The 26,759-nt window shown below is 33.6% G+C and overlaps 1 protein-coding gene across 37 annotated transcripts in view; it reads left to right on the top strand.

Annotated features, from left to right (window-relative positions):
* RIMS2 (regulating synaptic membrane exocytosis 2) overlaps window positions 1-26,759 on the top strand; it is a 637,189-nt gene that overhangs the window by 288,368 nt on the left and 322,062 nt on the right. For 36 of the 37 annotated variants that reach the window (XM_063079161.1, XM_063079141.1, XM_063079151.1 and 33 more), the window contains one exon: window positions 9,830-10,755. In XM_063079161.1, coding sequence (XP_062935231.1) covers window positions 9,830-10,755 — 926 coding nt within the window. Of the gene's footprint in view, window positions 1-9,826; window positions 10,756-26,759 lie in introns of all 37 variants that reach the window. The other variant, XM_063079156.1, reaches the window with a different exon arrangement.

The following is a 26,759-nucleotide window of genomic DNA, read 5'->3' as shown; positions in this document are numbered from 1 at the left end:
AAAAGAAATTTTTAGACTAGGCACACTGCTGCCCTGAATAAAATTAGGATTCAATTTGTAAGAAAGAGAGATTAGACATTCAGTAGACAGAATTTAGTAGATTAGACATTCATTTAGACTGTGTTTGCCACATTCTCTTTTGCCTTTGGTCCTAGTCCAGCCCTGAGCTATACAGCTCTTAGTTCTTACTGCTATCTCATCAACTTTCTTTTTAAGCAAAGTGTTATTTTGAACCCTAAATTATGAAGTCTTGTGTGCAATAGAGCTGCTTTAACTTAATACAATTTTAGACTTAAATGTTCTCGGGTTTTGGTAGGTAGGAAACCCTCCTTCTTTACTCCTGTTTTCTTCTGTGTGGGTGGAGCTGCACTAGAATAATGTCCCTGGCCTCCCCTCTACTCCCTCTTCTACTCTGCCCTTTGGGATAAGGAAGTGAATAAGTAGGAATTTCTTTTTCTTTCCTCATTTTCTTGGGAACAAGCTGCTCACAGAGAGCATGCATTCTCTCCTGTTCCTGCCACAAGTTTTAAAGGGACAAATTGTAGAATAAATAGTCTCCAAGCAGTATTGTCTGTGTCTGGCTGGATGTGTCTGTATGAGGCTTGATATTAAGAAACCCACTTTAACGTAGCTATAGACCAATTCTCCAATTTCAATTTTGTCAGTAATTGAGGTAATAGTTCATGTGACATCTACCTCTTTTTTCTATTTCTGAATTAGCTTAGAAGTTGGGAGGGTAGTTTAATTTGAATTACTTTAAAAAACCAGCTTCTTGCTGTTGCTTGAGACATGTTGAGTGTGATTTGTTGTTATCTCTTTCTAGCCTTAAGTAGAACAAGCCCAATGTCACAATTATCATAAAAAATTTAATATTAAACATGCAATCTTCTGATTTTTGATCTCAGAAAAGATTTTGATCTCATTAAATGACTGTACTGTAAGACTTTAAAGAAACCATGTGACTACAGCATATATAAGGGTCCCAGAGTGCTTACTTTTCACAAAGGAAAAATGAGTTTCCATAGAAACAGAGTTCATAAACCTCATGATAGCTGATGGGAGAGTGACCACAGATTCTGTGTCAGCAAAGAAGATTTTAGTTGCATGTAATAGAAAATCCAACTGAGACTGGCTTCAAAAACAAAAAAAATTACTTGTTTACCTGATTGAAACTCTAGAGGTACATGTTGAATCGGGTGAGTATTGATCCTGAATCTCATGTAATGTGACTCAGGACCCAATTTCTTTTTAACCATATTTAATTGCTCCTCCATTTGAGGAAGTCTCTCTTCAACTAACTAGAAGCCCTAAACTGACTTCTAGTAGCTCTGAGAATTACATTAATCCTGAGTTATGAAACAGGAAATCTGTCTCAATACTGTCAGACAAATGTCCTTACAAGTCACAGTGATTGGACCTGCTTAGGTCATGGTGCTAGTCATTTTGAACAGGGTTTGTACATGCAGATAAGCTCTGCTAATCATGGCTCACCTCTGGAGCAGGTGAGGCCAATTGAATCCATACCACACAGCTGAGAATGGAGGAGATATTCTTTTTCTTTCAAAAAGGAAGAAAAATAGGTGACAAAGAGCCAACAACAGATATTCACTATAGTTACTTCCAGAGTACATTTCCTATTTTCTTCATTCAGAAGACTTTAAATAACCTCAAAATTCACCTATTTTTAGCTTGTTACCTAACACATTTTTAGAGAATAGACATAAATTAAAGGTTAAGCAAGTAATTTTACAGTGTGTTATTATTTTCTATCAGTTACTTCTAAAATTGCTAAAGAAAAAAAAAAGAATTGCTAAAGAAACTTTGCTATAAAAGTGGTAAAACACAATTTATCTGAAAGAATTTATTGTGGCTTTGCCTCACATGGATTTGTCACCTTTCTTCCCCTGGGTGATGGAGCCTCAAAAGGATTACTCAAAACCCATCTCTTTTGCGCAGAGACCCCGAAGGGATTAATTTCCCAGAACCCTCAAGAGAGAGAGGCATTCCTTCTTTTTGGGAAATTAACCATGAACTGGGGTTCTCGCCCTGCATTTGTTCTCCAGACCAGGAAGTTACAGGAAAAGAACATAGGTGGGGTTATGGCCAATTATAATTTAACATCAGTGAAACAAGCAAAGTGACATTCCATAATGCAATTTGCACAAGGTTAAGTTTTTGCAACAAAAGCTTGATCTTAGCAAACACTGTTTTTCCCTACAGCAATTTCCCAGTATCTTTACATATCAATCAGTAACTTGTCTATTCTTGAGCCAGCAACCTTGCTGTGCCACAACTCTCCATCCAATCAGAGACACTAGCCTGAAGGAAGTTTCCTGTCTTTTGCAAGGTTAACATTTCTATATGTAATTTCAAAAGGTTATGCTAAACCTGAAACTGAAGGGCTTTGGAGGTCCTGTGAAATATATTTGCTTTATAAATATTGGTATATTCCACAATTTATGTTAAAAAACATGTCTACATTAAAAAAATATCCTCACTCTATTGTCTAATCTGGTGACTTACCATCCTTATGGTCTTAGACATGCCTCTTAATTGATACACCTCTTTTAATGTGGTTTTTAAAAAAGAACACCATGTTTTAAATGTTATCAGATCACACAGACACTAGTTGAAATTTATCAGCCTTCTTTCACAAAGTTCATCCCCACAAGTGGCTTCAATCACGTTCTGCCTCATCTTATTTGAGGCCTTAGCTCCAGAAAGCATCACACTGTTTTGTTGTTGTTGTTTTTGCTTGCTCTAATACATCATTGGCAGAGGAAATTTGGACAGGAGTGTGGGGGAAGAAGCTAATAAAAGGCAAAGAGAGCTTTATTGAAGAGAGATTTACTTCAAGGAAAGAGCAGAATTGTTAAAAAGAGGTATTCATAGAAGTTTTGCTCAGTGGGGTGCAATGCTTCTCCCCTCCTCAGAAAACCTTTCTTGAAATTTCCATCATGTTTCAGTGCTTTTGTAGTGTAGATATGTGGATTTTGACCTGATTTCTGAGAGTGGAAATGGAGTCAAAACAATAGCATTCCAAGATAAATTACTTTTAACTATGGTTTAAGATGATCTGCCAGAGTCCACTTTATCATATTTTACTGGTCTTAAAGAATTAAGGAATAAGAGTATCTATCTTCCAGAGAATACATTGCATATGTAAACAGTGGGGCTGACTGAAGCATAACTTGAAGCAATGCAATATTGATATAGATAGCTAAGGAGCAACCCACATATGATGCTGAAATGCAAATCTTAGGTGCTATTTTCTTTGTGTGAGAAAGAACATTCTGTTAACTGAAAGATAAATCAGGTTTCCTTAGCTGATTTGGGTCAGACCTCAGTGTGCAGATCATAGAAAAAATTTGCATCAATTCATTCAGCACTGTGTGGAGATGTGTTACGTGCTATGTGTTTATTTATTGGCACTAAACATACAATAGTTATTGTATAAGAAACATTCTCTTACCACAAGTACTGGTAAAATGAAAGTTCCCACATTTAAATAAAATATATTTTGTTTGTTTTTGTTTTGTTCTGGTAGTTGCTTCAAACAGTACTGTATGATTTGGTTATTATGAATTTTCTTCCAGAAAAATCTTGTTTAGCAAGTACTTTTTTGTATCGGCCACTTTCTAAAATAATTTAATTTAGTTAGATTCTCATGCAATTTAGTGGCAGGCTACTGTCAAGAAACAGCTTTTCTTTAACTCCTCATCTCTCCCTATCTCAAGCAATGCAGTTTTCTCCACATCTCTGGAAAAGTCACTTAGATTCTGAAATCACTCTTGTGAAACAACAAACAAACACAAAAATGATTCAGTAGCTGGGACAATGAATAGGTTGGTATTGTTGAGACTTAATGCATTGAAGGCGCATCTGTTGTTAGGTCACTTGATAGTAGTATTTTGAGTACTTTGTAACTTTATTTTTCAAAGTAAAATACAGATTAGGAAAACAAGTAGTATGAGTTTTGGCTAATAGTACTAAGTTTATATTATAGATAAGCTGTGTGAAATTTACTTTTAACATAGTGTAAAAAAATGTCTTCCTTATGTGTTTTTATTTACTTATTCAGGAAATATTTACTGAGTACCTTCTGTGTGCCAGACATTGGGATAAAATGGCCAAAGCAGTGATCCCTGCCTGTGGAAATAGGCAGTAAACATAACAAATAAAAAAAATTGTAATAAGAAGATGATATGTGTTATTAAAAAGAAAAAAGTGAAGTTGGTTAAAAGGATTGGGATTGAGAGTACAGAGGTGTGGGAGAGATCAAACTATTAAATATAGGGTAGTCAGGGTAGGCCTCCTTGAAAAAGTGAGTTTTGAGGGAAGATTTGAAGTTCTTTACTGAGTAGAATACTAGACAGTATCTCTACTGCTGTTTGGGGGAATATCATTCCAGGCAGAGGGAGCTGCTAGAGCAATGGTCCTAAGGTGAGAGCATGCAGGGAAGCCAACATGACTGGATCTGAATGAACAAGGATGGGCGCAAGGAGAGGATACCAGAGAGTAATGGGTGTTAGGTCCCATAGGCCTTGCTTGATTTTAAACTCAGTGGCTAACCAACTTAGTTCGTGGAGCACGTTATTGTTTATTAAATTTCTACAGAAACTACTGATTCCTGCACGTTTGGGAAAGCATTATGTTTTTAGTAAAAATTAAGAAACTTGTGATTGAATAATTGAAAAGAAGTTATAAGGCGAACCTGTTAAACCGTCACTATTTTGTATTATCACTATACATTTTATGGCAAAGGCTGAGCAACAGTATTACCAGTAATAAACACGATGAATTCTATTATTTTAGAAATACTGTAATTCATATAGAAGAATGTAGTTTACAGATTTCTAAATCTGCCAGTTTTAAGTATAGTGCCCAGAAATGCCTTGGATGTAGGTTGCATTTGGTGTGCAGTACTGTGAGGAAATAATCAGCTAAGTACCGTAATCCTCCTTACAGGGTACATTCTTACTTGACCTGGAGCTATATACAGCCACATAGTAACAGCATTAAAGAATAACCTTTTCCTTAACAGGCCCACTAGAGGACTTTATGACTCTCTCCTTGAATGAGTGTTGTTTCATGGGTAACTTTAGTAACTGAGTTTTGAAATAAAATGATTGTAAGGAAGTAGAGACTTTCAAATCATCTGATTAACGATGGCTTCTATGATTTTGCTAGGGCTAGAAGGATTAAATGAAAGCACTGCCTGGCAAAATGTTGATGTATTTTTGTCAACATGATGCCTCATGCTCGACAGATGTGCTTTGGTTGAAAAAAAGGTAAAACAAAAATATGTTAAATATTAATTGTGATATGTAAAAAAAGATTAATCTATTTTATGGTTTTGGAGAAATATACATTGTTTGATTTGTTAAAAGCTTTTTGTAGAAATTGTAGGAGTGAAACCTATATATTTTGTGTTTTACAAGATTGTGTACTTCTGTTTAATCCTTGATTTAATGTGTTTTAATAACTTTAAATTGTAGAATTTGATCATGTTTAAACTATATGGTTAACATTGTGTAATTGTATTAATGAAGTATTATTTTAGTTTATTTAGCAATATCCATGCTTTATAAAGCTTTTAAAAAGATGGAAGTTGTTTTCAGATTATTGATTTTTCAAATGTTGTTTATATCCTTTTATTTACAGAATGGCAATTTTAAATGATTTCTACTAACAAAGATTATGAGTAAGAGATTTTTGTACAGGTTGTGCTTAATTCTAACAACATAAAATCTGAATTTACAGAAATCAGCAATCTTCAAATTTTTCACTCTTTCATCATCATTATGATTCTTAAAAATTGCATGTCTTCAGTTGAGTGAAAAATATATAAATATTTAAACTTAAATATTCATTAAATTTTGCAGACTTTCACTGTCTTTTAAATATTTTCAAATGTTTACTGGATTATATTTTCAGAGACTTAATGAGTATTTTGTAGCATATATGGTCAGTATTTTAGGTGGTATAATAACAGAAACCTCATAAGATGGTAAAAGATTGTAAATGTTAAAATGGAAATTATGGTAAAAACATGATGAATTGATATACAGTATGTAAACTGACTGCCTTTGAGAAATTAGTAAATTGAGTTTAATTGGGAAAGAGGCTTCTTATTTGGAGTTTTCCCATCAGTCAGTATGATTTTTGGACACGGAATTTTAAAGAGTCTAATTGGTGGGGTTTCTTATTTAAACGATCATGCCTAGTCAGCATAATGTTTAAAATGGAGCATCAGCTATGTTATACAGTTAGAATATTTAGAAATATATTGAATAATTAGTGCATTTAACAAAAAATTGTAAGCAATGAATAGAAATGATACTTATTAAGGTAGATTAAGGATATTTAAAATGTGATTTTCTATAAAATGGTTCCACTTAAGACCACTGTAATATGGTGAAAGAAAATAATTGTAAGAACCTACTTTCAGTAGAGAGAAGTAAGATGAATAGGTATTAGGTAAAAATAAAGTGAATATAATTATATGCTGATATTGTTATATCAAAATGAGAGATTAATAGAATGCATAAGAGTAAAAATTAAGGCACCATATTAAGTCAGAAATCATTTTATTCTAAAGAAGAACATAATTTTGGATTCTGCCTCTTAATTTCTTAGGGTCTTTGAAGGATTAAGTAAAATATAGCATCCTAGATTGCTCCATTCCTTTGAATTATAACTTATGGGTTAAATACTGTTAAATGCTTTATGATTCTTTAGGGAAGTGTATGAATTATCATTATATTCTTTAAAATTTTTAAAATGTTTTCCACCTGATAATAATAAAAGCTAAGGCTTGTTTGTAAAGGCCAGTAACGTAGATATAAATGAGAGATATAGCATTTGAATTTTCATGGATTTTCTTCAGTATCTGAAAAGAATATTTTATAGAAGATTTAAAATTTGAAGGAGGGTGTATGTGAAATAATTCATGATACAATTGATAAAGTTTCTTGAGAATATTTTAGTATTTTGAAGTAATTAATAGCAGATTCTTCATTGTTTGGTAGGAGTAGTCTTAAAATGAAGTCTTGCCTTGCTTCTAGTGTAGCTTTAATGTACTGTAAGGTACTGTACCTTAAAGTGTATTTTTAAAACCTTTCCATGTTAAACAACAGTGACAATAGTCATCCTAATTTCAGGTTATAACCACTGTTCTATTTTTACTCAAATCCAGTACAAATCAGTATCTACAGTATGATTCACATGCTTCAGGCAGATTTCATAATCTCTAGAACAAAGTGATTGTTGGATTTAATATTGAACTCAATTTTCCTAAGGTATGATTCTTAAAAGGCACTTGACTTGCTTGGGACTAATTATTAATAGTCTTTCTTTTGGAACTGAGTTCTATAATAGGAAGTAAATATTTTTATTTATCAATAAAATAAAATGTAATTCTCTGTTATACTCACAATATTCACTTTATTTATAATCTGCTTGCTTTCAAACGTTCATGTTTATTCCTCAGCATAGGAATGAAGTGTTCCTTTTCTTTTTTAGGCTTCTATCTTACAGTACCTAGTGTGATGTTTAGTATATTACTGGAAATTCTTAATGTGTTTAGCTTTCATCTAGGCATATTAGCTTGATGAAGTTATGATGTCAATATTATAAGATCATAGTCTCTAAGAAATGGAAGAGGATTTTAGAATCATTCAGCTTCTTAAGATCAAAGATCATGTCTTACTCATTTCTGTGTTCCTAGTCTAAATTATTAAAGTGTGTGGCATTTAGTTCTTACCCAATACATGTTTGTTAAAATAATGTATGAGTTAATTTGTATAATCTGTGCCTCTCATTTTAAAGCACAGGCTCCCAAAGATTAAATGGCTTATATATGTTCAAATAACTGGTTAATAGCAAACGTAGGACTAAGAAATGCAGATCCCTTAACTCTAGCATTCTTTTCATGATACAGTATTACCATTACAGAGGATTTCTTTTACTTATTTGTATAAAAATAATGACAAAAGTAAAATGAATGGTATGTAACACACACACAGAGGATGTATAGATTACTGTAATATTTATTTTGGGTACCCTGTTTTGATTGTAAATTTTAAACTATAGGAGTCTATGCATTTATGTAACAATTGTAACCTAAAAGATTTGTGATTAAGTCCTACATGTTTTATATTTAAACGTTAATGCTAAAAAAATCACATCTACTTGCTTAATTATGAAATATTTACAGGACAGACCAGTTCCTTCATTTACTACAATACTTTTTTCTCTATAGTTTCAGGTTAAAGTTTACCTGATATGTGAAAGGTGGAAGAGATTCAGAAGCCGTTATTGTTAAGCAGTTGTCATTGGCAGGCAGATGGGCAGATGTGAAAGTCTTAGTGAGTCCTGGACAAGCTCCTGTTAATTGGCCACCCTGTTGCTGTAGGCAGCTGAGATAATTTGGGAATTTCCCAAAGATTCACAGCAGCTCCCTAGCGTTCATTTTAAGAACCTTTGTCTTTGGTTCCTCAAGCTAAGATCAATAGCATTAACTTCCATGGCCTTCATTCCTCTAGCCTGTTCAACAGTTGTGTAGCTTCTAGTTCCTGTATTAAAAACCTTTCCTACCTGGAAAATCTGGAATAACTTCTTTTTTTGTTAGTGAGCCTTAATTGATAGATCCATTGACAGACTGTATTCCAGATATGAAGGAAAAAAGATTTAGTGACACAGGGGAAACTTTAGAGGAGAGTGATGATTTTGCTAGGTTGGGTCATTCTACTCTATCCTTTCTCTGCTATTGCTTTTGGGTTAAAAAATATTGTCTAAGAAATTTACAACCGAGCTGTTGAATCTTGGTTATCTTTTACTTCAACTGATCCCACTCTTTCATTATCTCCTGTTCATGTTCTGGCAAAGTCCTCATAGCAGTTATTCTAAAATTTTTCTGTTATTTTCAGGATTTCAGTCCCATTTCTTCTCATGGCTGGTGGTTGACATTATCTGAGATCATGCGAGAGGATAAGACAGTGAATATTTTGTTGACAGAGTATTTTGTGTGCTTGCAAGGTCCTCTAGTGTTAGGGGAGCAAATTGAGAATTTAGTAAGCAGTCTCTTCCCTGAGACTGTAAGGAAATATGAGGCTTCAGATGTGAAGACTGAGTAGAGAAGAATCACCAAGCTGGCCTTAATCTTAATAAAGATGGAATAAAAATAGCATTCCTTTCTGACTTGTGGGTTTTGGGGATGAATTCATCATTCTTGTTGGTATTTATTTAAATTGCTTATCTCAAGTTAGATCAGTAAATATAGGTTGGAGACACAATGACAGGATGAACATTTTAATGAATCAATACTAGGAGTGATCTAGGTAGATGAAGAATGAAAAATGATTTTTAAAGTTGGCAGTTAGTTGTAGTCAGAAAGTATTTAATTCTTGAGCTAACTCAGTTTGGCTTCATTATGTTTCCAGCTAACTCTCACATCAAGTTGTTAGGGATAGAGAGAATGGAAGGAGGAATTTTTCTAAGTTAATGAATAACAGTTGGGGGATAGCTGAAGTGTAGCAAGAAAGGACATTGAAATAAAGGCTGTTTTAGAGCAGCAGAATATGATGTCAATTATCTAATTTTGGATTATAAGTATATTCCGTATATACTGTATTAGGCACTTAATAACCACAACAAAAGTACTTTTAAAATTACCTATTAAACTAAGTAAAATGAATAATTACTAAAACTTTAGTGAGGGCATGTCTCTAAAATGAAATGAAAAAAAAATCAATAAAATGTGAATCATTAAAATGTGGAATTATTTAAATGTTGCTCTTCTCATTGTTGTTTTCCTTTGGTTATTTAGGAAAAGAAGTCCATCAGTGTCCAGAGATCAGAACAGACGATACGACCAAAGGGAAGAGAGAGAGGAATATTCACAGTATGCTACTTCGGATAGCGCAATGCCTCGATCTCCATCAGATTATGCTGATAGGCGCTCTCAACGAGAACCTCAGTTTTATGAAGAATCTGATGATTTAAACTATAGGGACTCTAACAGGAGAAGTCATAGGCATTCCAGAGAATATTTTGTAGATGCCGGGGATGTGGAGAGCAGAGATGAATATGAAAGACAAAGGAGAGAGGAGGAGTACCAAGCACGCTACCGAAGTGATCCGAATTTGGCCCGTTATCCGGTAAAGCCACAACCCTATGAAGAACAAATGCGTATCCATGCCGAAGTGTCCCGAGCACGGCATGAGAGAAGGCATAGTGATGTTTCTTTGGCAAATGCTGAACTGGAAGATTCCAGGTTGTCTATGATAAGGATGGACCGACCATCAAGGCAAAGATCTATATCTGAACGTAGAGCCGCCCTGGAAAATCAGCGATCTTATTCGATGGAACGAACTCGAGAGGCTCAGGGACAAAGTTGTTATCCACAAAGGACCACAAACCATAGTCCTCCCACTCCCCGGAGGAGTCCAATACCCATCGATAGGCCAGACATGAGGCGAACTGACTCACTAAGGAAACAACATCACTTAGATCCCAGCTCTGCTGTAAGGAAAACAAAACGGGAAAAAATGGAAACGATGTTAAGGAATGATTCTCTCAGTTCAGACCAGTCAGAATCAGTGAGACCACCACCACCGAAGCCTCATAAATCAAAGAAGGGAGGAAAAATGCGCCAGGTTTCATTAAGCAGTTCAGAGGAGGAACTGGCTTCCACACCTGAATATACAAGTTGTGATGATGTTGAGATTGAAAGTGAGAGTGTAAGTGAAAAAGGTAAGTTCTCTAATCACACATTTAGCTGTAATTGATTAGATAGGAGTTTTCTTTTTAGGTTGTATTTCTGAGTAAACATTTAATAGTTAGATATTACTTTCTTCATTTTAAGACTTTTAATGGTGGTGTTGGTCATGTGAAGACAATTTCAAGTTATAAAAAGTATCTGCTGTTTATGTATACAAAAAATTTATTGATTTAAAAAAATTTTTTTATTGCTTTGTTTCTGAAATTCTTTCATCATTTGATGTTATATTTAAAAAATATGTTAGTCATAGTTTTTAAAATAACATTTATTTTTTGTGTCTCCTTATTAAAGTAACAATATGTTCACTATAGAACATCTGAAAAATTCCTCAAAATGTAAGGAATTAAATATAAGTTATCCATATTCCTTTCCCCAGATATAATCATTGTTAACCTTTTATTGTATTTTCTTCCCTTTTTTCCCCTATGCATGTATAGTTTACAGATTTATAAAACTCCTATCATACTATGATGAGTTTTGTATTCTGATTTTTCAATTAATATCATCACAAGCTTTTTATCAAGACATTAGATGTTGTTTAGAAATATGTTTTAAATGGCTGCACTAATATTCCATCATAAGACTGTACTGCAAATAAGACTGTACCTATTTCTCCATTTGAGGCATTGCAGTTGCTTTCAATTGCTAGTATAAATAATATTATAATGTTTATTTTTGTACATAATTTTTACCTACATCTCTGAGTATTTAAAAATATATATTTGTACTGTGCATTCTTTTAAGCTTTAATTTAGATTACCAAAGTGCTTTCCACAAAGGTTGTTATATTCTCTACTTCTGTTAGATGTGCTTGAGCTTTCAGTCTCAATGCACCAAATTTTTATCAATTATATAGGTTACAAGAAATGCTATCTCTTTGTCATTTTAATTTTAGTTTGCTTGTGAAGTTGAATTTTTATATGTTTAATGGCATTTGATATCTTCTGTGAATTTTCTGTTTATTACTTTTATTTCTTCTGCCCATTTTCCAATTTGATATTAGTTTTTATTGATTTATAAAAGCTTTTCATATAGTTAGGATTTTACCCCATTTAACCATTATTTGTTCCAAGTGTATTTCCAACTTAGATGTTTACCTGCTAATTTTCTTTGCTTATTTGGCAATATTAAATTTAATATAGCTAAACCTCTTTATTTTTGGTGATTTTCCCCATTATTTTCAACCTTAGAAACTATTTATCCCCAAATCAGTTAAATATTTAATTGTATATTTTCTCATTTTTATTATTCATTTAAGTATCAATTTTTTAATCTTTCTGGAATTTATTATGGCATATGACAAAATACACCAAATTGGTGAGTATCTAACATGAATCCCTTGTAGCAACACCCCACCACCACCACCAATTTTCTTATTCCATTTGGTGAATAGTCCATTTCTTGTTTATAGTAATCAACAGGAATCAATATGGGAATTGAGGAAGGCGGATTAATATAGAATTATTTTATACTATACCAAAAATAATTATTTAGAAAATATAAATTGAGTAGTTCTCATTCTGAACTAAGAACAGAAAATGTGATTTAAAAATAATTAACAAGAAATGATTGCAGGGGCCTATAGGAAGAGCTACAGAATTTTACTGAGTAACATAAAGTAAAATGTTAAGTGGAGGTTCATTTTATGTTCCTCATTAGGAAGACTAAATAATGTAAAGATGCATGTTATTTCTAAATAATCTCTTAGGGTTAATAACATTCTAGTCATAATCCCAACTGGGCCCTTTGCATATTTTATTTCTAAAGTTAATCTGGAAAGAAAAACACTAATAAGAATAGCTAAGGGTAGTGAGGAAAAACTTCCCTGACCAGATATTAATAAAATGGCAATAATTGAAAGTATGGTACTTTGGATTCTTTTAAGCTTTAATTTAGATTACCAAAGTGCTCCAGAAAGGAAAATTTGAAAGTTTGACAGACAGATCAGTGGAATTCTAATATAGTATATTAAAACTAATAAATGATAAAAATATGAAAAGCACCACAATCCAAGGGGGAAGAGATAAATTATTCAACAAACAGGCTTTGGGAAAATGCGTATGCAGTTAAAAAAATCAAATTAGAGTCTTATTTCATACTCACTGCATTCAAATGGTAAAGTCCAAGAAAATTTTGTTTATTAAAATATAATGGTCTATAAGGAGAAACTATAGATATTAACCAATGTTACCATAGAATATATAGAAATTTTATTTTCCTTAAGCTATAATACTTTCTTAAAGTACATTTGATAACCTTTAGTTTGGTCATTTTTCATTTGTCAGACTGTGTCATGATATTGCAAGATAAGAAAAGGATAGTTTTGCTATCTTTGGTGGTTTGGTTTAGCTTCTGTCTTTTAGGTACTTCTATTATCCTTTGCTGAAGTCATGCCTTAACTTTTACCATATAAAAATGTAAAAAGCAAAACAGAAATTCATCAGTGCAATGCTTGAAAGCTTTTTATGTGCAAATCCTTCTAAGGGCTTATGCTTTGTTTTAGGATTCTATAGCATCCACTTATAAAAATATCACATAAATAAAAAGCTATGTATGAGTTAAACTCCTATGTGATACTACTTAGGAAAACTAAAACATTTATCAGATATAGAAAGAAACTATATATCACTCACATCTATATTCTACCATAACTTGAATTCCTAGTAGGCACTTTTGGAGATAGTCCTTTTTGTCATCTAATAATTTGTTTCACAGAGTACGGTATCTGCCAACATGTATTTCCTATGAACAATCACATTTTAATTCAGCTTTGGAGGAAGAAATCTGAATAAAATAATCTTTTCCTGTTTGATATTCTCCAACAGTAGAATTCATTGAAGAGAAATTGTATCTGTTGAGAGACTGGGATATTATGGGAAAGAGATTAGGCTGCATCATATCTTGACTGTTTATCATTAGAGTTACATTTTTGATTATTTGTGGAAAAAGTGTCAACCTGATTTGGGAATAAGCTACTTTTAAAGATATCTAACGTTGTGACTCATAGCCATCCCTGGTAGTTACTAATGTCTGTAAGTTCTCCCTAATAATTAAAGAAGTTTTATTGGTGACATTTGAATATATTTTTCCTGTATATACATGGATACATCATTCTGATGAGGATCAACCAACCTTTAAAAGATAATTATTCCTTTTCTTTCGGCTAAATAGCTTTGAAGAATGTGTTTTACAACTTAGATATCTGTCTCATTGTCTTTACTTTTATGTTTCATTTCCAATTTTGTATACAGCCTTTCAATGATGTGCAAGGTAGATTTGGATCAAGTAACCTAATTTTAAAATGTTAATCAACAGTGTATAGATAGCACCAGGCAATATTATCACTATAGAAGGATTCCTTCCAGGCCCTAGTATGTCATAGCATCTATGACATAGCAGGATCTTTCCTGCTCTTTAAGTAATAAAATTCCATTGGCAATCCACAGCAAACTTATAGTTCACTCTACTTAAAAATTTTTTTTCTCTTATGTCCTGTTGGCTAGTCTGTTTTTTTCTTATCTTCAGTTTTATAGGTGCATTAGTAAATTTGGTTCTTCTCTTATTAATCTGTCACTTTGGATGAATTTTATTATTTTAAATGTATAGAATTTTACCTAAATTTATAATAGATGTCATTTCATTCACTATGTTCTGGTAATTAATGCTGATAATTACAATCCATTAGTGATTTTGCCATTATTTGTATTATAGTAACATGGAGGTTTAATGGCAAGAGTATCTGTTTTGGAGCCAAAGAGGGGAGATAAAATCCTGGGTGTGTCAGTCACTAACTATATGATCTTGTCCTACCTTTTTAACCATTCCAGGTCTGTTTTCTTACCTATAAATCAGTAAATCAGAATAATAGTATTTTTATTGTTTGGCAATTGTAGCAATCAAATGAAGCTATAAATATACATTACTTGTCAAGCAGAAGGTATTCAAATTATTTTTAGATCACTATTTAATGTTCTTTTAGAGTCAAGACTTTCACAGGACAACTCTCAAGAGTTTTGAATGAAAGTATAATTGTGGTTGGGTGGATCATGGTTGTTTGTATTGGTTTCACCTCTTACAGGATTTGCCCCAAATTGAGCTAGGCTCACATTTCCAGGATGAGAAGAATATACTTTTTAACTTGATGAGATGTAATTTTGAGAAGTAATTCAATGGCTGACTACATAGTAGACATCAGTTTCCTCATTTTTATGCCAAGTACTTTGTCAGTGCCTATTATTTGCAAGGTGCTGGATTGGATCCAGTGGAGGAAGTAAAGATGAATAATGTATTTTTCTTAACCTCAAGAAATTGAAAGTCTAAAATAACTAGCAATATAAGGCGTTTGTACCATAGGTACTATAGGGCTTCAAAGGAGAGCATTGATAATATTCAAAGATTTTACGTACTCTGTATGTCCTGTAACATTTATCTTTGAACTCAGTGTGATATAGTTTGCTTTTCACAATACTAAATTGATTGCTTTCCCATACTTTGTGTTAAGTTAGGATATTGCATACTGATTTTTTTCGTTTTCTTTTTTTCCCTTTGGATTATAGAAGGAGATAAGTCTTAGATTGCTGATGCCATAGTATCTCTGAATTTAAATATTGGACATTGTTCTTATAATTTAAAATATATTCATAAGCTTTAAAAAGAACTATTGGTTTTTCAGTTTTATCTATGACTTCCTTATGGATAATCTAGAGCAGATTTCTCAACCTCAGCACTATTAACATCTGAGGCTGGATAATTATTTGTTTTGTGGGGCTATCTTGTACATTGTTAGATGTTTAGCAGTGTCCTTGGCCTCTACCCAGTAGATGCTGGTAACACCCCTACTCTCCAGTTGTGACAGCCAAAAAATGTGTTCAACTATTGCCAAATATCTTTTGTGGGGCAAGGTCCCTCATCCCCAAGTCCCACCCACCACCCCTGTCTCCTCTACTAGATCTCCTCCCGTCCTCAATTTCAGAACCAATTGAGAGGTTCACAACCAGTATTTTAAGAAAAGTGGACTAGAATAGAGTAGAAAATATCAGAGTGGAGTGCACAGAGTAAGGGTAATTGTTCTGTAAAACTTTTTTAGTTGTGTATGTGTACTCTAAAGTCTCACAATGTGAAATATATATTTCTTACTGGAGATCATGGCCAAAGATGTTTTAAAGCTACTACCTTTTGCTAGAATTTGTGATCACTTGACGCTAGTATTTCTTACCTCCTTCATTTCCTTTAGACCTGGAGAAAGGTCTAGAAATGATGTTCAATGGCTAATTTGACATATTGTAAATGCTGTACTTTTCTTTATTATATATATTTTAATCTTAATATTATAATGCAACATTTTTTGCTAATTTAAATACTTAGTCATTTTGTCAACCATTTGCCCAACTGCATAAAAGATATTCAGTTTGACCTTTTTTAAGCACTAAGATCCATTGTGGAGAGTTTTAGTTTCCTTTGTGTTCCAGGACCTAATCCGACTGATTTTACCTGTCTGTGGCCTTTTAAAATTTCTTCGTATAATTTTAAGTAGAGAGTGGGCTAGCAAATGCAAGAATACATGCATATGGCAGTCTTCTAAGCTATAAATTATGAAATGTCAGTTAGTAGACTCTTAAAAATAGCATAACACACTTTTAGTTATTTTGGAGGAGAGGGTGAATGGAGATTGGAGGGTGGGGCAATTGTGAGAAAAGATCCAGCATAGGAAAGATAGACATAAACTTCCACACCTTCCAGATAGAAACGTGGGTCTTAAGGTATTAAAAACGAACCCTAAAGATGTCAGCTTTGTATTTGTCTGAGTTTAGGTGTCAGTATCAATAGTGAAATTTATCCTCTTGCATAATCAAGTTTTTTGTAATCTTTAAGAAATGGATTGACTATATATGTTTGTAAAGAAAATAGTCTGTTGATGTGATAGGCAATATACATTAGAACCTTGAAGAAACTTACTAATTTATGGTATTGAGGCCAATTAAACATGTAAGGAAGTCTAAACCAAGTGGACTCAAATTTTTTTAGGATGAATTGCAATGAGAATAATTTTTAAAATTTTAGATACGTATTTTACTATTAAGGTTTTCACAAGGAAAACTTTTAAAGTCAAAGATTGATTATTCTTTTGTATATTCACTCCATCTATTAGTAAAATAATTTTATGCTAAATAATGGTAATGTTAATCTTAGAGCTTCCAATTGTAATGTTAATCTTAGAGCTTCACTCTTGAATAAAAAGAGCTCAATGACATCAAAGTTACATGGTTATAATTAACTACTCTGTTACTGTATTAGGCAGCATTATGAAATTATTTCATCATGTCTTTTATAAAAATAGAATACTTCTCATTTGATGAGAAATCAAATTGCAAATACATATTATGAAGCTAATTTGGAACTTGAAATTATATTAACACAAATGTAAGCAGATTAAGCATCTAAACTAATTCAAAGTTAATTTCTATAGGACATAGTCAGAAGCTAAATTTGCAAATGGAAATAATGAAGAATTTTTTGTTTCCTGATAAATTGCATCATTAATTTTTAAGATGGTAATTCCTTCCTTTTGCATAAATATTGCCATATTAATTATGGATGAAATATCATGTTAAGCATTTGCCTACAGAAAAAGGACTTTATTTAATGGAAAACTTAGTACCAAAGTAGGTACCAAGAAAAATTATCTTATAGATTTCAGTGTATGGGATATTTAAGAGGGTGCTTAGCTAAATGAATGAAAAATTAAAAGCAAATTAAATTGTGGACTAGTTGTTGAAGTTAGTTTGGAATATAGAAAATGTTAACTTTTAGCTTAAAATGAAATCTCCATTAAATTGGATTAAAATTCAGTAGATGATATCTAGATTTTGATATTTAGGACAGCTTTAAAAATTTGATGATGAAATTTGTTCAATGGATAGAAAAATATATAGCTTTGTGGAGAACATATTATTATTAATTGATAGGAGACATATCAGTGCAAATGCCCTAATGGTATTATAAATACTATATAGGCAAATTATGCTTGAGTTGAAAAAGCATTGAAATAGCAGGCACTTGGGTCTAAGACTAATTCGGTATTTCAAGAAGTATACAGTAGATTCATTCATTATTTCATTCAACTAAAATATGTTAAATGTCAATAATCTATAGCACTATGGTACTATCCAGAGAAAATAAACTTAAGATTGTTAACCTTTTAGTGAGAACAGTTCTTGAAGATTTGAGGATGTTGGTCAATTAAAAAGTAAGGCAAATGATTTCAAGTAATTTTTCTTGGTTTTTGATGAGTCAATAGATGTTACCAATATGTTGAGGTGTTGTTTGAGGAGCATTACTGAATTTGAAGTGACTAAAGAATTAGTCCCCATGAATAGAATAGTCCGTCTGGAACAACTAGAGGTGCGAATACTTTTAAGGAAATTGAGAAAACATTAATTCAGTATAGCCTAGAGTGGAATCTGCTAAAATATTTTACAACTAAAATATATGTGGTGCAGAAAAAGGTTTATTTGGGCAAATATCTTACACATGAAAATGTAGGGTATTAAAAACGTGGGGTTATTCATTGTATTATTCATCAGCAAGTAATTAGTAGAAATATTCAAATCTATCATGTGTTATTGAAACAGTAGTATCAATGATGAACTTTGTTTGCTCTTGTGGACTTATCCTTTATCAGTTCTGTGGATTTTTGTTAGAAATAGAATATTCTGTCTGGCTTTCCCTCCATAGCAGTTTGCCACCTTAGCAGTGGTAGAATTTTATTGCTTTTCTTTTCTTTCTTTCTTTCTTTTTTTTTTTTTTTTTTGAGCCCAGGATTGATACAGAAATTCTTCTGAATGAGAAGAACTGCCCTCATCTGCTATTATTGAAAAATGAATGGCTTTTGAGATTAGTTTTTGCATCAGACTTGATGATTTTTCTTAATGAATTCAAGCTAAAATTACGAAGCAAGAAACAATGATTATAAGAGAAACTTATACCGTGGTAGAGTTATTTCAACAAGTAATGTTTTTTGAATCACAGGTAATGTCAAGCTACTCTCTATACTTCCTTTGGTGCCAAAACTTAAGACAGAAAAAAAGCAAGATCTCCATTCATGCAGAAATGTGCAGTAGAGATATTTTCTGAGTTCATACTATAGTGCCAGCAATGTTTATTAGACCTCATTGCATATGCAAAGAAACTTTCTATATTTCAAAATCCATTTAACTGTGCAGTTGAGGACCTTCCACACAACCTTCACCTAGAAATAACTAATCTGCAATGTCATAACATGGTAAAATGCAAATAGCAAGAGAAGAAATCTAGTAAAAAATCTATAAATGTCTTACAGGTGATGAATATTCTCAATTAGAATCATGCTCGTCAATTGATATCAGTGTTTGGCAGTATCTAACTGCCTGAAAAGTAGTTTTTGAAGGTGAAATACATCTTATTACAGATTAACACTAACTGATGAACATTTGCAATCAAGTTGGATGATAGGAAGCATTAACTTCTAACTCCAATTAAATGAAATGCTGTTTAAAAAATGTGTAGTCCTGTGTTCCAAAAATTAGGCAATTATTATTTTTATATTTTAAATTTCATCGGTAAAAATTGTAGAAATTTGTCTTTCCTGTTGTTATTTAAGACCTACGAAACATCCTCGATTTTGCTTTTTGCCCACAAAGTCTAAAATATTTACTATCTGGATCTTTAGAGAAAAGTTTGCTGACCCTTGGTTAATAGTACAGTACATTGTTCCTTTTAGATAGTTATCTTGAGATCAATTAATGATATTTTATAAAAACTACTAAATCATTGTTAATATTTTTTGACTTTTAAAAATATTTAAACATTGTTCTAATTCATTCCCAGCCCCCCACCACCCCCACCCCCCCCAGACTTTTATTTTCACCAGAATTTAAGTTATATTGCTTCACTTCACAATATAATTTATTTCATTAAATAAAATTACCCATATACTCTCAATACAGGAATAGTTGTTAAGCACTTTTGCTGTCAGTGATGAGGTAGTTTAGAAGTAAACCGTTCTGGTTTTAAATGTATGTTCAGATATTTACTAGCTATGTGACCGTGGTCACTTCTCTATCTCTCTAATATCTGCTTTTCTCATCTGTAAAATGGGAATAGTAGCACTTTCATGATAAGCTTGTAGTGAGGATTAAATAGCATACTGAAGCATCTAACATGGTGCCTTATGTATATACTAGGGTCTCAAATGTAATAACAAATGTTATTATTGAAATATATGAAGGTTCTATGAGAGTAGGAACTTCGTTTTTTTTGTCATTATTTTTTCACCGATGTATCTTCAGTACTTAGAACAGTTTCTGACATATAAAAGCTCAATAAATATTTGCTGAATGAACCAATAAATCAATTTTTAAAAAATTTTAATTGATTTTTTCCCTGGGACCTAAGGCATAAAGATTTCATCACTATTGGTAGTGAGGGGTGTGGTAACCTCTACGTTATTACTAGATAGGCATAAGATTCTGTAAAGTAGTACTAAATAGTCTTTTTGATTTTCTGCAGACAGGCAGATGTGTGTGCACACGTACACACACACACACACACACACACACACACACACAGAGAGAGAGAGAGAGAGAGAGAGAGAGAGAATGTCCATGCATTGTTTTAGAGCCAGATACAAAACTTGCTGTCAGTTATTTATATGGCTCAAGGTTAGCTATGATTAGTTTTGGGTTTCTTCTAATTCCATGTGGTAGGAGTAGCATTCCTTTGTTTTGCACTTTCATTGGAAAGAGAGGAATTATCAATAGCCTGCTGCTCTAGAGCACTTAATCTGATCTGTTATCCTGTAATTAAACTGCCTGTTTTTCGAGATTTTAAATGTCAGTTTGCTTTGCCAACAGTGCTCAGTGCATCTGAAGATCTCAGATTATGTTTGAGAGATGGAAGTTTTATGGTTAAGATTAATATTGGTAGTTGTGCTATTTATTAAATTACTGTTTTTCAGCTCTAAACTCACAGAACAGAAAGGTCCAGGAATTTGACAGTAGGCATAACTGGATCCAGTGCACAACTCTATTAGAAATTTATCTCTGTTGGGCCAGCCCATGACCAAAAACTTCTCTGGTGTGATGAGCCCCTGAATCTTTTTAGGATTTACCTTTTGCCCTCTGTGCCTAAACAAGGCTGAAACATAATTGTTACTTCTTTCTCATTGATATAGTGAACTGATATGATGTTCTGTGGAATGTTCCTATGATCTTGGCCTTTTTGAACTGTATTATTAGGTAGAGCACAAGAGAGTTATAATAACCCTGGAGAAGATTGTCATATGTCCTTTTGCCCATCTCAGGTATATGTGAATGATTCTGGTCCTTCTTGATAGGGATGGAAAAAACCACATTTGTCAGTTCAGTATCTGCATATCACATGCTTGAGATTATATTAATTGTTTAGGAAGGATATCACATGTGCCATAGTAATTTTAAGTGGGGCTACTACTTGGTCGAGTTTATAATATTCCACTAACATTTTTCAGGATGCATCAATGCATCTGTTTTTGTCAGGGGCAGACTGTTGAATTAAAAGGGAAGTATGATGTGGGACATCACCTTTCTATTCTTAGTTTTGTATGATATTTTTGCCAGTGGGAGAGTGCATTTTCAGAGGCTTCCACTTGATTTTCCCATTATGATAGTTCTTAACCCCACAGGCCAAGGAACCAATGTAGGGGTCATTCCAGTTACTAGCTATGTCCATTTGGAGACTGCTGTAATAACTACTGGGTAGAATCTGTGGAATTATTGAGCGTACTGTGTGCAGACTTGGACAAGGACTCAATCTATTACTTGGTCTATATCCCATGATGACACTGGGTTCTTGAGTGTCAGTGTCAACTAGATTTATTGTGTCCAACAGTCCTTAAAATGTATGGGTTATCACTTTTCCTTTGTTTACTGTTACCTTTGAAAATAGATGTATTCACGTATTCACTTGCTGTGATGCTACAGTTCCTCCTCCTAGCAACTCAGCCTTTCTTTCTTTCAGTCAGTGGGTTCCAGGTCCAAAAAATTGTTCAGGTTCAGAAATTGGGTGAGTAATCGTGTCTTTGTGTTGGGTGGCTTCCTTTAGCCTCCTGATCATCCATATTTCATTTGTTTTGATCATACAGATTGAGCGTATCCTAACTGGTTGCCCATCTATCTTGCCCCTAGGGATACTGTGCTCAGTGATCTTCTCCATAGCTCTGTGGATCAGCCCCCGGTGGCTACCACTCCTGCCTTGACACTCGTTTTGATAATGGCACTCACTAATTGATGCTAGTAGTCACCAGGCCCCTATTTCAGGATCTCCTTTATCCCATTGCTAATAGGGAGCCCAGACACTTAACAGCATCTTTTACTGTCAGACCTATCGTTCAGGGGAAAGCCAACACTGATCTTCTCAACAATGCTTGCACCTGTCTCAGCAGTGTGTTTCTTGTTTCTTTGGTAAATGGAGGGTTCTTTGGGTCCTCTCAGAATCTCCTGACTGGCTGATGGGTTTATATATCTCCACTTTAGCGTGTCTGCTTCTCTGAGCTTTTTAATCCTTTCTTCCACTTTCTGCCATGGTAGTTGTGTCATTTCTCCTTTACTTGGTTTGGGCCTCCCCTTTTTCCAAGCTTCTGAGAACTATTCCAGTAGCATTCAACATCATTCCTCAGGGTTCTTGCCAGAGTATTAAATCTTCCATTATAGAAGAGTGCTCCCATATCTATAAATTGCCCCTTACCAAACTTTATGTACCAACCTATTTCCTAATCCAGGACTATCAGGATCTATTCCCGCTAGATCTATCAGGATCTATTGGGTTTTCCTGCTACAAGTTGGCCAGGTCCTACAGTTTGTTTGTTTGTTTGTTTTGGGCGGGGATGGAGGCATAGTCCCTTTCTTCCCTTTGTAGGCTCTGAATGTCCCTTGCTGAGTTAGCCAAGAAGGGAGGTAGTAATAGATACGAAGATGATTACGTATTGTTTTGCCAGGAAGCAGCCTCTGAGTCTTCATCAAACAAGTGGAAGTGCTAGTTTTTAATAAGAAGGAATGGCTACTTCTATAGGCTCAGAGGGTTCTGTAGGTTTATCCTTGGAAGTCAAAGTGTTCAGGGAATCTGGCTTTAGGAATTTCAAATAAATGGAGCCCAAATGTCCTCATCCCATGCCTCAGGTTCCTCCACTTTCAGGGCCCTGCCCTTGGTATATAGCAGACTTGCTGATATTGAGAATTTTGCTTTCTTTGAAGCATTGTTACATTTATAATTAAGACATGGCCCGTTTCTTAGCTGTTTATGTTTTCTACTTCCAGGAGATGAAACTCTTTATATGTTTCCAATGAAATCTTTTGGCTTTCACTCTTCACCTTAAATTGGTAATTAATCAATCATGCTTTTATTACTCAAATTTTTCATGGCTCGTGTTTTTGTTGTCTTTCTCAAATGCATAGATATCCCCTAGGAACAGTCATAACATTGATAGTCATTATAATCACTACTTCTCTAAAACCTCTCAAAGGTATTTGCCCAAGACAATAGGATACTTCTAGCAGTATCCCATTCCAGGTGAAACTTTACAATTAAACTGCTGTACAATTAAACCATATGGCAAGGGCTGGCAGTGCTCTGCCTACCACTGCTGATGTGGTCTTCACTGCCAACTAGCCTGTCACCGATCCAACTCCAAAATGCTACTCTAGAGTCTTTTTCATAGCACCACTCCTGTCTCAACTGACGTAAGTTGAGTTCCCCAGGAAACAGACACCGAGACAGAGATTTGTGTGCAGGTAGTTTACTGGGGAATGTTCTTGGTAATAATACCTGTTAGAGATTAAGAGGAGGAGGACTTGGCATAAGTAGGAGTTGTGATTCTGTTGTAACAGATGCTTTAACTAAGTCCACAGGAGCTTGAAGCTGGGTGAGATCTACAGAAATGAACTAAATGGGGGCAAAGGGGCCAGGTGGACTGAATGTGGGCTTCCTCCTGGGGAGAAAACATAACTTTGGGCAGGGAAACTCTCTTTGCCTGAGGGCAGTTTATGGGGGAAGGACTCGGCTATGAGCAGTCATCATGCAGTGCTTGGGGCAGCTTGGTGAATGAGTGCTGTACTGAGGGGCCCATATGGGTGGTATACAACAACATGCACTAAGACTTTGATCTCAAAATTTTCCCCTTACTTTGCAAGAGGGATGTAACTATTTTAAGCACCCCTTACTCATATTCCCTTTTGAAAATGAGGGGAAATTTTCTAGAATCCTCCTCAGTAAACCTCTTCCTATGTCTTCTTGGACATAATTAGTTCCTAATTAATCACCAGCAAGGGGTTTGAAATGATCAGGATTGGCTTAGAATTCAGAATACTAAGAGGATAGGAAATGATTGTTGAATAGACAATGATTTATGTCTGCCAAAGATAGTCACTGTAAGGGTTATAATAATGTAAAACTGGAAACAACCCAGATATCCAAAAATAGCGTGCAGGAGCTGGCTTGCACCAGTATGTGAGAGCTAACTGTGTGAATCTCTTCCGAAGTCCTCATTCAATGACATCATGTTGATATAATAGCTCAAAACTGGCTGAAGTAGTATTTGTGCCATGGAAATAGATGAAAATTACAAAACAGGGCCTGTTTACCCCTCAGAAAACTAGCTGTTAAGCATTAATCACCATACCACTGATAGCTATTTGAAGTTTTGATAACAATTAAATCTATAGTAACCAGGAAATTTGTTCAGGATGTAATTTCAGCTTTTTTAGAAGCTTGATTAAATTTATATCTGTTATGTTAAAATGGCATGTGCATATGGTGAAAATTGGAAAGAAATAAGGATAGATTAGAAGTTTCATTTGTTGGGACAATAGTTTGTAGGAAAAAATTAATGTTGAATTTTATTAGTATGGCTATAATGTTTGTATAATAAAAATGAAAAAAGGGAAACACTCTGTTAATTAAATTATCTTACTGTATTCCCTTTTTAGTAATCATTTCTGGTTGTATGCACTGTCAGACTGCATATCAAAGAATATTGTCAGTATAATTTTATACATGGGGTAGATCATACTTAATGCTTAAAAAAGTTTAAAGCCCTTTATTTACTTTATAACATTTATTTCTCCATAACGCTTATCTCACAACTCTATCAAGCTTCAAGGGTATTTAAATTTTTAGGCTAATGCTTCGACTTCCTTCTATTTGTGTGAAAAATCAGGTAACATTGAACTAATCATTTATTATCTTCTTTTGATATGCATGGCTTACTTTCCATGTAACTTTTCAGGATCTTTTACAAGTTGGCAACAACAGTCAACATACAAGGGTGCTTCAAAAAGTTCGTGAAAAAATTGAATTAAAAGATAACATGAATCTTTCCATGAAGTTTTTGAAGACCCCTCATATGTAGTGGTTCTTTCAGGAAATTAGAAGACTAACATTGGGATGGAACCTGATGGGACAATATTTCATTCCTAGAGAAAACTTCCTACAGGCTGCTTAAGTGATTATTTAATCCAATGGTGTAAAACATTTTAAAAAATATTAATAACAAAGTATATCAGTCTCCTAGCTGATTTATTGTTATTTTCTGTTACATGCAATACTACTCTACACAAAAGAGGAATTTCATTAAATTATGAAGTGGCCATTAACACAAAATTTTTTCAAAGTAAAACTTTACATCTTCGGAAATAAACCACAAAGTTGAATTAAAAGTTTTGATTCAAATATTGGTGTGCAAATATTATATAAAACAATAAGTGCTTTTTATTGGTATGCTGAATAAAATCTTTTCCTTTTCTGCTTATTTAATAATACCTCAAACGAATGCTTTTGGCATTACCAAACTGCCATAATAGAATACATTTATTTGTAATGAAAAAGTGTACTGTCTTTAAGTAAGAACCTAAATTTTGAATTATAAGCCAGGCAAGTATACTGAAACATAGATGATGATGTTCTGACTGTCATTTAATTTCCATCTCATCATCCGCTTTGACAGAATTATCCAAGTGAAATGGTAAATGAAAATAAACAAAATGCAGATTAGTGTTCACTGAATTTCTTTCTCTTGAGGCAACAGGAGTTGTTTCTGTGCCTGTGCAAGCATGAGTACAGTGTGTTTGTAATTAGCGATCCAGTTACACTTGCTGAATTATGAAAAATTGCTCTTTGTTTCTTTTATCATGCTGTTTCTGAATTGGTTCAATTTTTGTAGTTTTCAGTTGACCCCCACTATTTTTGTCTCTGTGTCTATCTGTCTTCCTTTCTGCTCTGTCTCTTCTTCTATCTCTATATCTCTCTGCCTCCTGTTCCCACTCTCTCTTCCTCTTTTGCTTCTCTGTTACCTATCCCCACTTCATGTGCTTTTCATTTTTGTGTGGTGCCTTCTGTCAAGATTTATGATACTCAGTATGCTATTAAATTGTGTATCCTTTTATTTAAATCACATCCCCATTTGAAATCTGAATCCTTTTTGTATAAACCACATATTGAGGACAGGTCATGTTAATTGAGCACATCTAGTGCTAGATAATTAGAAGGGCTAGTGTAGGTTTTTTCTGTTTAATACTGGGCTATATTGAAAACCAGAGAGAAAAGGGATAATATATAATACAACCAGATGCTCGTTTCCCTCCCTGCAAATTCCCTTTTAGTGGACTTTATATGAAATCAAGATTATATTTAAATTTAAATATGTGAATTTCTCCATGATACAAGTTATTGGCACATCAGCTTGATTACTTTATAACATTTTAATTATATTAAATAACTACTTGGAAATATATAATGTCACCTTTTTATATTTGAATTTACATTTTACTTTTTAGTAATAGCCCTGACTGAATTAGCTGTAGAAAGCTTTTAAATTTGTTCAGAAACAAAAGTATACATAACTATTTAGTTTTATGAATTAAAGCTGTTAGAGCCCATTAAAATTCACTATTGTCTTATTATAAAAATA

This window comes from Cynocephalus volans, chromosome 15 (genome assembly GCF_027409185.1).
Source record: "Cynocephalus volans isolate mCynVol1 chromosome 15, mCynVol1.pri, whole genome shotgun sequence".
In the NCBI taxonomy this organism is placed as follows: Eukaryota; Metazoa; Chordata; class Mammalia; order Dermoptera; family Cynocephalidae; genus Cynocephalus; species Cynocephalus volans.
The sequence above is the reverse complement of the archived record's forward strand: the minus strand, read 5'-3'. Positions and strand labels throughout refer to the sequence as shown.